We start from the raw sequence: 12015 nt of genomic DNA, 5'->3' as shown, positions 1-12015 counted from the left end.
CATTATGATTCTCGCGCTCATCTCCATTTTGTTTTTTTTACCAACTCATTTTAAAGACATTTTTACCTTCTCTTCTGCTCTCTTTTACTGTTAGTTTCTCTCTCTCTCTCTCTGTCTCTCTTTTCCTTCTCACCATCTTACCTTAATTCAGCTTGTTCTAATCAAAGTGTCTCATACAGATAGATTCATGGTAATCTCTTGAACCAACCAACAAGTAATCTCAACTCATCAAGCCATACAATGTTGTAAATGTAAGGTATAAATTCAATGTCGAGATGATATTCACATGATTCACTCTATTAATTGCTACCGGTTAACTTCAGGGACAAACTGATAACTGTTGGCTTACCAAATTGTTATTAAACCGATTAACATAATGTTGTAAACACAGTAATGAATTTACATCTTGTACCTGTTGTTACCTAACTTCAATCATGGATGGATCACCTGTTGAAATCATGATCAATGAACTAAGATGTGAGTTGCTGTTTTTTTTATTTTATCACAAATATCTATCCAATATTTGATCAAATTGAAACTTGAACATTTTATTCCTATTGATCTCGTTTCACTATTTACATTTTCACCCAATCAATCAAATAATGTTATCAGGAAAGTGCAATTATTCACTTTTACTAAACTATATGAACGTTCAACAGTTTAACGTTTTTCAACAAACCAGAAGGCAATCACATTTAACCGTTATTGCATGCTATCAAAAAAGTTAATCAGTGTTACTGTAAACAAAGGAATCTTTCTCAATAACCCTAATCATCATCATCATAATCATATCAATTTACCGATTGCTCAATAGATTTAATCATCTATCTGCCAATTTGATAGTTATTAAATAGGAGAACAGTGTCTATCCTTGTAATGAGTGAGTTTCCTTCAATCCTCGATATAATTTAAATTTTCATTCAAACAATTTACCAACTCTCAAACCTATCAATTGTTCTGCATTCTCCAATTTTCAACGCAAATTTAAATTTAGCTCTTGCTTGACATACATTTACTCATCTAACCAGTCTGTTGAGTCAAGTGTCTCAAGGACTCGATAAACTAAGCTGGTTATTGGTTAACTTGAATTTGGAATGTTCACCTAAATATTTTAATTTCAACATTTTAAGAAATTACATGTATTTCGTGGGCTAAAGAACGATTCTTGAAGATTATGTGATAAAGTGACCAATGAGGTGACCGCATTTCGACCCATTGGATGCGTAACAGTAATTCCTTGTAGCTTTGCCAATATGCTTTTAGTTTTTCTCAATTCATGCACATTGGAATCATTGTATTCATCATCAATGTAATTAACATCAATTTCCATCATCCCGTTTTCAATAGCTTCCAAAATTACATTCGTGGGTTAAAGAACGATTCAAATTTAGTACCAAAAAATGTCCCAGTCCAGTGAGATGTCTACACATGCGACTTAAGGCCAAGTCAGACTCTGGTTACCACAGGCCTGTAAAAAGTCTTGAAAAGTTGAAATGTTTCAGTCAGCTTGGAGTCAAGCTTTAGTGCACTGGTTTGCATTAGCTCACTAACTAATAACTGATTAATTATTTTTGTTCAAAACTGATTAACCAACTGATATTGGTTTAATTTTTTTGTCTTCCCACCTGTGAATCACGTTAACTTAATTCTAATGGAAGGGTAAGTTTCTGTCTCTTAATTTGATCTTTTCTACTTCAACTTTTCAAGTTTCTCTTTTCTTTGTTTACTTTCAACTCACTCTTTTGTTCTTTTCTCTTCTCTTTTTTTAGAGCTTCCGCCACTCCGGATATTTCCAATCTCAGTCAGGGTCAGTTGTATCGACTGGCTATTATGACCATGATGAATAGAACTGACTGTTGCAGCATTAAAGATGAATTGCGGACGATGCTTCAATGCGACACACATGAACTACCAGAAGATCTGATTGAATCTGCAATGGCGGACTGGAATAAGCTGTTTGAAACCGTCATGGCTAACCAAAATAAACCAAGTTATAAGCCAATTGGTAAACCAGCCAGAAAAAAGAGACGAAATGAGTAACATCCTGATCTCATTTTAGATTCGTCTAACAATTGCATGTTATGTGACAAACCTTTGATTACTTGGAGATTCAAATTACTCTTTGTCTTTTTTATTTTCATATCAAATTACATATAATTAAATTAAAATGTAAAGGATGCAGCTCTTCAATTACTTTTACGTTTCGGTGCTAGACACATCAAACCTTTACTAGTTTACAGATATATTTTAAAATGTTGATCAACCAAACTCCATTGGTATTTTCAATTTTATTGTCATCAATATTCCCTGTTCTAACAATTGTTTATACGGAAATCAAACCAGGACAATATCCTTATCTTATGTTTTTTGATGCAAGCATAGTATTGTCAGGAGTTAACGTCACTGGTGTTGGTGTTTTAGTCTCCGATAGAACTATTGTGACTGATGCGATAACTGGTATGGCGTGAGTAATCACTACTTAGCCTTTATTATCAAACTTGAAATCGTTAAAATCACCTCTTCGGAGTCATAAATCTTTGTTTTTGTTGGAATGGGATTGAGTTAATGTCAATCCAAATTTCAAACAGCTATCATACTAATTCAGTTTCAAACCAATTACAAAAAAATCGTTAACTCTAAATGTTTCACTATTGTTTTTTTAGAGTAAAAGCAAAGCCAACCTTTGCTTATTCTGGATACAGTGGTAAGTCAAACAACACAAATCTATCGTTGAGGTATTCCATTCAGGACGTGGTAGGTAGTGATAATAACCCGGCCTATGACCTCGAAAGAAGACCTTATGTACTTAATAATAGTTTCACAGTAGTGATTCTTAAAGATGCTGTAAAATTTGAAGATGGATTGCATCCAATCATAATTCCTTATTATACAAGTGCCGATGAAACTGAACTCGTCCATATAGGTTTATCAATGGCTACTGGAAATTTGTATCATACCAAGATTCAAATGAAAAAATGGGGAGTCTGCATAAGAAATTACGAAAGTGTTAACCATCTTGCACCCCCACGATATTTCTTTCCGCCCTCAGGAAGAACAATGGTTTGCACATCTGTCATGCCCACCGTCGAGAAATCAATGCCCCCCGATTCCATAGTTCAAGGTCCGTTTATTATAAAAGGTCTAACACCTAAAGACGACCGCCTTGTTGGTATTCACTCGTTTTTTTACTATTTAAGGAATCAGACTCGCATAGCAGTTGGACCAGATTTAGTGCTACTCAGAGAGTATATTATATTCATTTCTAAGGGAACGTTAAGCTTTACGTAAATTTAAATTGCGTTTCTCAATTTCAGATTTGGTGGCGACTACAAAAAATCGCAATTCAAGGTGTAAAAAATGTTTGGATACATTTAAAGTTAATTCATTTATTAAAATAATCACAATATTTATAGGATTTTTTTTATTTTCATTATACACAATTAAAATCTAAAATTAATAAAGAGCGAAGATGAAACAGAACAATATGCGTTTGTTTTGCTGATGTTTACAGTGAAATGAATTTGGTAACTAACAAAAGAGTTAACATTAACATAAACAATCAATCGATGGAGACAATTTATAACAATTGAATCCGGAAGTTTTGTGTTTCAATTACAATAATTTACAAGTTTAGTCAAGTCAGGTGAGAAGGAAATAAACAATCAAAACAAATAATAACAAATAAACACTGTCAACTTGGCTGTCCATGGGTTTGAAAAAATATTTCAAAATTATTAATCTACAATAATCATCAATGATTGTTCCAAATGACCATAATCAGTTTAATGGAAGGATGATGATGGAGTTGATGAAAAGTGAAAGTATGGGTGAAATGGTCCACTGAGTAATTATTCACGAACAGTCAATCCAATCAACCATGGTTGATCGATTTTTGATGATGATGATGTTGTTGATGATCTCAATTAAACAGCTCTTAACTTGCTTTCTTTGCTAATTTAATTAGATTGTTTCATTTAATTGGCCATCATTGTTGTTTTTTCTTCAAATTAGCTAGTTTACTTCTTATGACGAAGGTATCTGAGTGAATAATGATTTCCATAACCAGCTAAGTCGCCGCCATAACCATAGCCATCATGATTATCAGCTGATGAACCCCAACCAGATTCATGTTGGTGAGAAGGTTCATAGTGTGACTGTCCATGATGTGAAGGTTCATGATGGTATGATGGGTAATGGTCAACTTCTTTGTGTTTGTAAGAATGAACTAGAGAAAACAGAAAATTCAAATTTAATATCTGATAGAAAAATTTTCAATATTTTATTGGCTTACCTGGAACATGTTTAACTTCATGAGACCAACCATCGTGACCATAATCAGCTTCATGGTGAGCATCATGGTGAGCATCATGGTGAGCAGGGGCATGATGGATTTTGTCATAACCATCGTGACCACCATGGCCGTGTTTGAGTTCATGTTTGTATGAACCGTGGTTGAAATGAGGAGCAACGGAACCAGATTTAACTACATCGTGACTGTATCCATGGCCATCGGGTCCATTGTAAATTGCTGCGGCAGAGTCTTTGTTAGAAGTACCTGGTTCATTGGTCTTGATCTTAGCTCTGAATCCATGACCATCAGCTACATATTCAACAATTCTCAATCTACCATCGGAGTCGCGGATACCATATGAGCCCCATTTGTTTCCCCAGCCATCACCAGATTCTTGTCGGTAGTTTTTGGCTCCCCAAGGATCGACAATATCATAACCGAATTCGTAGTTGCCCCAAGCCTGCGAATAATACAGAACGAAAGAATTAAAAGAGTTCAAAGAAATAAATGAAAGTAACTTACATCTTGTTTTCTGTGAGTATTACTGTGACCTCCATGGCCAGTAGCATGAGCTACAACAGCGAGAACGCCAAAACATAAGATAGCCTGCGAGAGAAACATAAACAGTTAGAGGAATTGGTATCCATGAACAAACAGATTTTATACCTTGAAAATTATTCCGCACATGATGATTGTTTTTGAAACTTTATCAAATTCTCGAAACTAAGAGAAAAGTAAAAAGTTTTTGTAGACTTGAGTGTTGTTTAAGATTGGATGATTTGACTGAGGTTGTTTGATTGACTGATGATTTGAACCAAAATCGATCTCTTTTATACGAAATGACAAGTGAAAGTTTTTCGCTCTCACTCGAACATTGTACATTCATTTTCACGTTCACCTTTTTCATTATTATCATTTTTCACTCCCTCAGGTCATTATTGACTGGTGATTATTAGCCATAAAGGTAAAGGTTAACACACAAACACACACAAAATAATGTAAGAAGGTGGTGGGGGTGGTTAGTATATTAAAACATAATTTTACCACTAATAACAATCTTCAAAACAAAAGGTAAACTCGAGTAAAGACCACTAAAGTGTATAATCACTATCAATGTTATCAAGTATATCAAATGGTTGAAGGAAGGAAACTCCTCATCAACAATAAATAACAATATTAGAAGGAGTAATGAAATTCAACAACAATGCAATTAAAAAAAATGACAACCTTTTTTCGCTCCTAAAGTTAAGCCATCTTTGATTCTGGACTCATACTTAGATCCGGTATCTTAATCCTTTTTGCATTGAATCTTGCTTTGCATTTATAAAACGGTGAACATGGTAACCAACTTGTACAGACTAACACTTTAATAAGCATGTTTTAACAATCTATAATTACATCTAAATATACAATTATTGGTCAACAATTGTAATTGTATTTCTTTCCAATCGATATGTTGATCCAAATTTTTAATTCGTTTTCTTCTCATAAATTAAAAACCAGGCTTTACCTTTGATATTCATTTGTACTTTACATTAATGGTGAAAAGCTGCGAGACTTGCCACCAAATGGAACGGAAAAACCTCGGATCTGGACATTATTATTGGATAAACTGGACACAAATTGACATTTATTGGCCAATTCGAACTTATTGATGGATTACGAGTTTTACCAAAGCATTTACAATTGTAATTACTGCGTTTGCTACTGTACTTGTTATCGCTATTTAATACATGGTTTATGTTCCTTCTGGTTGATCTCAATTTTCATGTTCACTGGTCAAATAATAATGTAATAATTCATTTATATTATTTTTTCAACTTAAATGACGCTCTTTAATATGGTTAATTAATCTCTCTTTTTCTTGCTCTCTCATTTGACAGACTGTAAACTAATGTAAACATTATCGCAATTGGCTGTTGGACATCGTGTTGATATCTTGCACCAAGTTAATTAGTGCTGTCCATGTTATGACCTAACTTTACCTTTTGTTTATCGGTCAGCTTGGTTACCTTTCAATTTTGGATGCAATTTTTTCACAAATTATAGTGTTAATTAGATTTCTGTTTGACATTCATGATGTTAACCTGCCTGTTAATATGTTGGCCTTTACAGGGTCTATTGATTGAAAGATAGAGCAATATTACATGTGTTTTGAAACATGAAAAAAGCTATTCAAGAATAATGTTTCGTCAACCGTTAATCAACACTTTGTTTACTTGTTAAACTAATGATCAAACCTGTTGTTATTGTTCTGCCGCTATGAGAAACAAATATCATGTATTATTCTGGTTTGGTAAATTAGCGAACAATTTTGGCTTAATTAATAGAAATCATCTCAAATTGTGGATCCATTTTCCCATGTTTAACGCTCTTAATTATATACCGTTTCATGGCCAAGTCAACAATCAAGACGACAAACAAAAGTGCCTGTTAATTGTGGTTTTTGGTGAGAAATTTTCGATTCACAATTAGAAAGCAAACAATCATTAATCATAATCTAACCTCTAACAGGCTATTTAAAGTGTTGGAAATTCATTTGAGATTGGAGTCTCATACTTGACCAGACATAAAGTCCAAGCACATTGAGGGTTAAGATGGAAACGATTGGACTTATTTGCATGATGAAATGTAATCACAATAACGATTAAAGTGAAATTAAACTTCAACCTGAATTGAAAAATCAAGTTTACTCGCAATCAACTGTGCACAGAGTTTGATTGATTGAAACCATTGACAATAAACTACTAATAAAAGTTCCGGTTCATTGACAATTAATGATAATCCTGATGATTGTTAAATTAAGTTATTTCAAAGTTAACAATTTAATAAATGCAACTTGATGTAAACTGAACCAAAACGCAATCAAAAATTGGCCAAACTCGCGTAAACCTTATTTTGGTTCAATCAGAGGCTAAATCATTTTATCCATGTTAATTGAATCCAAACTGACTGCCAACAATCAGCCAACCTTTGATTGAAATACACTCCAATTAACATGAAAGCTGTCTTAATTTGTGCAATTAAAACTGTAAACCATTTTTTTTTTCGTTGTTTTACCAGGGAAAGTGAATGTAAACAAAAATAATATTTGATTATCAACTTGAAAATTTGATATTAAGTTAAAATCAACAATTGTTTAAGTGAACAATTGGTCAAATATTAAAGTTTAATTGGAGACTTTAAATCAATCATTGTTGATCGTAAGATGTCAACTGGACAATTAAAGTAATCAAGTTTCACTGAAAAATTTGTTGCCTTTAAAAAATGAATTTACCCATTTCTATGAGCTTTTATTCACTTTAAAATAGGAATAGGTTGATATATTGATTTTATTGTTGTAAGCTATTCTTTGATCATTTACAATTTAAACTTGTTTTAATGTTAAAATCATTTCTTTTTGTTGTTGATTTGATAAATTTTTTACTTCAACAGAAAATTGAACCAATTTTTGATTAATAAAGTTAATCAGTTGAAGGACCATGAAAATGTTTGACCGAAAAGATCAGTGAAGCTTCAACAGTTAACAACAGCAATTTATGAATTGGACTACCACTTCTACCACATTTGCTTTCCATTATTTTTTGCGGTCAAAACATTTTTTTACTGATTTTATAATTAATCAACTTTATAATAATGCCAATGATCAACTTATTATACTTTGAATAATTGATTCAGTCTAATCAGTAGACGGTTGATTCTGATGGTTGATAGACTAACCAGGAAAGACTTATTGTTTCACAATATTGATAACAATTATTGGACAATTTAGATAACAAAAATATGATTTGAGTTCAGCGCTCGTTTATTTCGGGTGAGCGCCATTGAAATGCAGCTGTTTTAATTTGCTTTTTTAGTCTAGTTAAGTCTATCTCAACAAGTGATCAGTAAACTGTTTTTATTTACATATTTGTTAATAGTGTTTAATTTATTAGTGTGTAATTATGATTACATGTATGTCAGTTAACTATTATCTAAATTGTTATTGTTATTTTTATTTTACTAGCAATTATTTTCAAGCTAAGGGTGATTTGTTTTGGGTTTGCTGATTAACCAAATCAGCTTTACTCTACTTGTCTTTATATTCACTTGTCTGTATGATTATTGATATTTTGTTTTTAGGTTCAATTTTTGGACTATTTCTTGTTAATTTTGGCCATTTTGTTGGAAGTTAATTTGTGATTATTAAGGTAATTGGCGTTTTGTTGTACTCTTACCGTGTTTCATTAGATTAATAATAAAGTTCTCAAGGTTAAGTGGATTCTTTTCCATCAAAAGATAATCATTTTCTTGTTACCTTTATATTGCTTGCTGAAAAGCTAAATAAACAAGTTGCATCAATAAAGGTATACTACTGTTTAAATTAAATTATGTGCACAATCAGTCAAACCAATTTGGTCGTGTAAAGTCTAGTAGTAAAAATTTCACTTTTGATAAACTTTAACTGCATTCACAATATTACTTTCAACGTCCAAAGCTTAATATCAATGCAATATCTTTCATCTTTCAACACGCTCAGAGCATTTACCAGAAATTTGTTGTTGCTAAATGTATATTATTGACATTGATATCATTATCCATTTAGACGAAGTACTGTAACTGTGATTCAGTAAATTATTTAGATTTCGTTTGATGCTTACATTGATAAAACTCAATTCTTATTCTTATGTTCGTTTAAAATAAATACAGATTCTGTTATGATCATTGGGATGAGTTTTGTGAAGCTCATTTTCATTTTTCTAAAGGCTGTTTATGTTTGTAGTTATCTGTTGATCTTTGAACAGATTACACTTAACTAGTCAGACCGTTGTACAAGTTACTTTGCTGTATTTAGTGTTGATAACCTCATATTGAAGTTTTAATTGTTTCATTTAGACTATTTTGTTTCTGCATCTGATATTAAGAATGGTCAACTTGAACTGGATTAAAAAACAGTGAACTGACTTTGCATGCTATGTGTAAAGCTTAAAGCCACTTTGTACATGTCTCTCCTTTTTATAAGCGTTTATTACACGCTGCATGGTTAGATAAACAAATGTTTCATATTCAAAGGCAAATTATTTCTAGTTTTAGCTAATTATGTAACAACATTTTCATGCTTCAGCTGATAGACTATTATGAACCACTAACTATTATTCACCTGTTTTCTTTTGATGACCGAGGGAAACATATCTTCTTAAAGTCTGGTTGGATATAAAAGCCAACGAGAAACAAAAAGACACTTTGAAACAAGAATTGACGTTTTAATTTTTGAATGATTCATCGTTGGGGTCAGAATTTAAAGCATTTGTTACAATTTATAAAATATAATGAGACAAAATATGACACTTTTAGTGGCGACTAATACTTAGAGTCGATAATCTATCCTTGACTCCACGATGAAGACCATCAGGACTTTTAAAAACCTTTTTACAATAAACCATGAGAGTGACAAATGTTATGATAAGAAGAACGCCAAGAAGACCAATGTAATAAAGAAATGAAATTTGATTATTTGCCATTAAAGTAGCTGCAAGTGCAGGATGAGCAGATTCACCGAGAACTCCAGGAATGAAAATAATCGGCGATATTTTTCCAGTAAGAACAATGTGCTTTGATAGCATTCCATATGAAGCTGAAAATATTGGAGATATTCCTACACCTAAGAGAGTAAATCCAATCCAAATGCAGATTTGATAGGTATTTGCCCAAGGAACACAAACTAAAACACCAATAATCATGAAAAGCGTATTCATGAGCAGTAATTTTACTTCTGATGTAACGAATGTCAGTGGAATGAAGATTAACCGATAAAAGGAGAAGCAAGACCAGAAAACAGTGGCAAGTAAAACGCCGGTCTTTTTATCCATATGAAGAGCAGATTTGACTGAAAATGAAGCTCCAAGTGAACCTAAGTAAATGAAAAAAAATCATTAATTGTAAGATCGCACATTTATGAGTGTTACTTACCGATGACTGACTCTAAACTATACGTAAGATGACCAATGATTGCCAATAAAATGATTCCTACGTTAACTTTCCATGGAGCCCATTTTTGTTTGGTATCTGGGTTTATTTGCTTGTTGCTGATTTTATTTTGTAAACTTCGCTCTTTAAAATAAATATAACCTAATGGCAAGGCGATGAACATTGATATTGCAGCAATAATCATGAAGGCATATTGTGCCTTCACATCATCCGCAGTTGGTTTCATATTTATTGGTTTAATCGACGGCTCTTCAAGTGTTGCGTTTGTTGTTATCTCGTCCTGTCCTGGTATTAAGAATGGTCGACATATAACTGGAGTTATAAGTGAACCGATTCCCCATGACATGTGTAAAGCTTGAAGCCAATTTGTACATTTATCCTTCCATGTGTCTGTGATCAGTGTATTACACACTGTTTTGAATAACCAAAGAAGACATTATTCACATGTTCATATGTTAAGTTTAGGTGCTAGGAATAGTTAAGATCTAATGTTTACTTACGAACGTCGGCGATACCGTGTGCTATGCCAGCAATAAATAAAAAGCAAGCGACATACTCAAACTGTTTAAAGTTTGGAGCAGTTCCGAGAAAAATGCCAGAAATCAAATTACAAATACAAAGAACTAGAGATCGATTGAATTTTTGGCCAATTACCCCAGCTATTGAACAATGAGATTAATTTGCATGAGTAAATATTTCAATTGACATTGGACTTACCAAAAGCTGATCCAACAATGTGACCAGCACTTCGAACTGGAATCAAATATGAAACTTTGGCAAAATCAGCATTTAAACTGATTTCTAAGTCAAGTAAACTTGAACCAAGAAGGGTTGTTGCCGATCCAAGGCAAAAAAAGGTAAAATAGACGAGAAAAGATTTAAATATTCTGTATCTGTTGTCACAAATGAAACGAGTGACTTTCATGGTAACTGTATTGAAGTACCAAAGAGTTTCCTCGACTCATCAAACTGAATAACTTTAAAATACATTGTGACTAGTCAACCAGATTGACTTAATCCTTGTTATCTTTCATGTCAACCTCTAATCGATCTTTATTAACATCGTTTTCCAGTTATCAACCGGTTTTGTAAAAATTTGAATCAAGTGATTAAAAAACACTTGATGTAAACATGTTCATTGTTAGCATGATACTCAAGATGAATGCAATCAATACCACAACAAACCAGTAAACCAGATAAAGTGATCCTCATCAGTAATGGCGGTTCAAGAAAACATATCACTTCAACTGAATGACTTACTAAGAAACTGAAAACCTTACTTGCACTAATAAAATATTCATTACATTTCAATCATTATACCTGTGAATAATCTTGTCCTGTGAAAATGACTGTCTTGTGAATATTAAATTAAACCCAAAATTTCTTACAACCCAGTATTGTAAACCTAAACAGACGAAAATTTTAAAATAAAATTCAGTGTTTACCAACAATGTAAATGCAATACAAAAATGCTCAGTTTGTGTTATTTTGTGCTTTTTTCTTGTTATTTCCTAGAAACTCTTGAAAAAAACTGAGTTTGCAAATTTACATTGATTTTCCTACCATGAGTTATCTAATGAAATGAAACAGAATTTTCAAATCGAAAACAGTTTTACGAAATCAGAGTGAAGGCTATTTTCATCCATCGCGCCATTGAAATGTAGCTGTTTTGATTTGGGTTTTTTAGTCTAGTTAAGTCTATCTCAACAAGTGATCAGTAAACTGTTTTTATTTACATATTTGTTAATAGTGTTTAA

At 32.5% G+C, this 12015-nt stretch overlaps 3 protein-coding genes and 1 long non-coding RNA gene across 5 annotated transcripts; 2 read left to right on the top strand and 2 right to left on the bottom strand.

The window, feature by feature from the left end:
* Window positions 1-1511: 1511 nt before the first annotated feature.
* LOC107363733 (uncharacterized) lies at window positions 1512-3480 on the top strand. Its single transcript, XM_089267261.1, has 3 exons — window positions 1512-1659; window positions 1770-2464; window positions 2664-3480. The coding sequence occupies exons 2-3, from the start codon at window positions 2253-2255 to the stop codon at window positions 3286-3288; spliced, it is 837 nt and encodes a 278-aa protein (XP_089123387.1). The 5' UTR covers window positions 1512-1659; window positions 1770-2252; the 3' UTR covers window positions 3289-3480.
* Window positions 3371-5510, bottom strand: LOC107363734 (uncharacterized). Of its 2 annotated transcripts, XM_025161142.2 has the most exons (5): window positions 5336-5510; window positions 4958-5014; window positions 4814-4897; window positions 4292-4751; window positions 3371-4225 (listed from the first exon to the last, which is right to left on the bottom strand). In XM_025161142.2, the coding sequence occupies exons 2-5, from the start codon at window positions 4976-4978 to the stop codon at window positions 4017-4019; spliced, it is 774 nt and encodes a 257-aa protein (XP_025016910.2). In that variant the 5' UTR covers window positions 4979-5014; window positions 5336-5510; the 3' UTR covers window positions 3371-4016. The 2 variants fall into 2 exon arrangements, with proteins under 2 accessions (XP_025016910.2, XP_089123388.1); XM_089267262.1 differs by lacking the exon at window positions 5336-5510 and having other exon boundaries at window positions 4958-5085.
* A 14-nt stretch (window positions 5511-5524) lies between these two features.
* LOC107363735 (uncharacterized) lies at window positions 5525-7065 on the top strand. Its single transcript, XR_001568971.3, has 3 exons — window positions 5525-6082; window positions 6175-6740; window positions 6806-7065. It is a non-coding gene; the product is annotated as an uncharacterized LOC107363735 (long non-coding RNA).
* Window positions 7066-9513: 2448 nt separating this feature from the next.
* Window positions 9514-11224, bottom strand: LOC107363804 (solute carrier family 60 member 1). The gene is made up of 4 exons (XM_015931073.3): window positions 10976-11224; window positions 10759-10917; window positions 10241-10669; window positions 9514-10181 (listed from the first exon to the last, which is right to left on the bottom strand). The coding sequence occupies exons 1-4, from the start codon at window positions 11181-11183 to the stop codon at window positions 9622-9624; spliced, it is 1356 nt and encodes a 451-aa protein (XP_015786559.2). The 5' UTR covers window positions 11184-11224; the 3' UTR covers window positions 9514-9621.
* Window positions 11225-12015: the final 791 nt, after the last annotated feature.

Source organism: Tetranychus urticae, chromosome 2 (genome assembly GCF_039701765.1).
Source record: "Tetranychus urticae isolate SD_2017Ah chromosome 2, NJAU_TeUrti_SD_1.0, whole genome shotgun sequence".
NCBI lineage: Eukaryota > Metazoa > Arthropoda > Arachnida > Trombidiformes > Tetranychidae > Tetranychus > Tetranychus urticae.
The sequence above is the reverse complement of the archived record's forward strand: the minus strand, read 5'-3'. Positions and strand labels throughout refer to the sequence as shown.

Bases quoted from the DNA above. Each gene is read 5' to 3' on its own strand.
- LOC107363733 (XM_089267261.1), top strand. From the start codon at position 2,253: ATGTTGATCAACCAAACTCCATTGGTATTTTCAATTTTATTGTCATCA. The intron at 2,465-2,663 runs GTGAGTAATCAC...TTGTTTTTTTAG, and splicing joins GATGCGATAACTGGTATGGC to AGTAAAAGCAAAGCCAACCT.
- LOC107363734 (XM_025161142.2), bottom strand. From the start codon at position 4,978: ATGTGCGGAATAATTTTCAAG. The intron at 4,752-4,813 runs GTAAGTTACTTT...TATTATTCGCAG, and splicing joins ATACTCACAGAAAACAAGAT to GCTTGGGGCAACTACGAATT. The intron at 4,226-4,291 runs GTAAGCCAATAA...TGTTTTCTCTAG, and splicing joins TGAAGTTAAACATGTTCCAG to TTCATTCTTACAAACACAAA.
- LOC107363804 (XM_015931073.3), bottom strand. From the start codon at position 11,183: ATGAAAGTCACTCGTTTCATTTGTGACAACAGATACAGAATATTTAAA. The intron at 10,918-10,975 runs GTAAGTCCAATG...ATTGTTCAATAG, and splicing joins CATTGTTGGATCAGCTTTTG to CTGGGGTAATTGGCCAAAAA. The intron at 10,182-10,240 runs GTAAGTAACACT...TCATTTACTTAG, and splicing joins TAGTTTAGAGTCAGTCATCG to GTTCACTTGGAGCTTCATTT.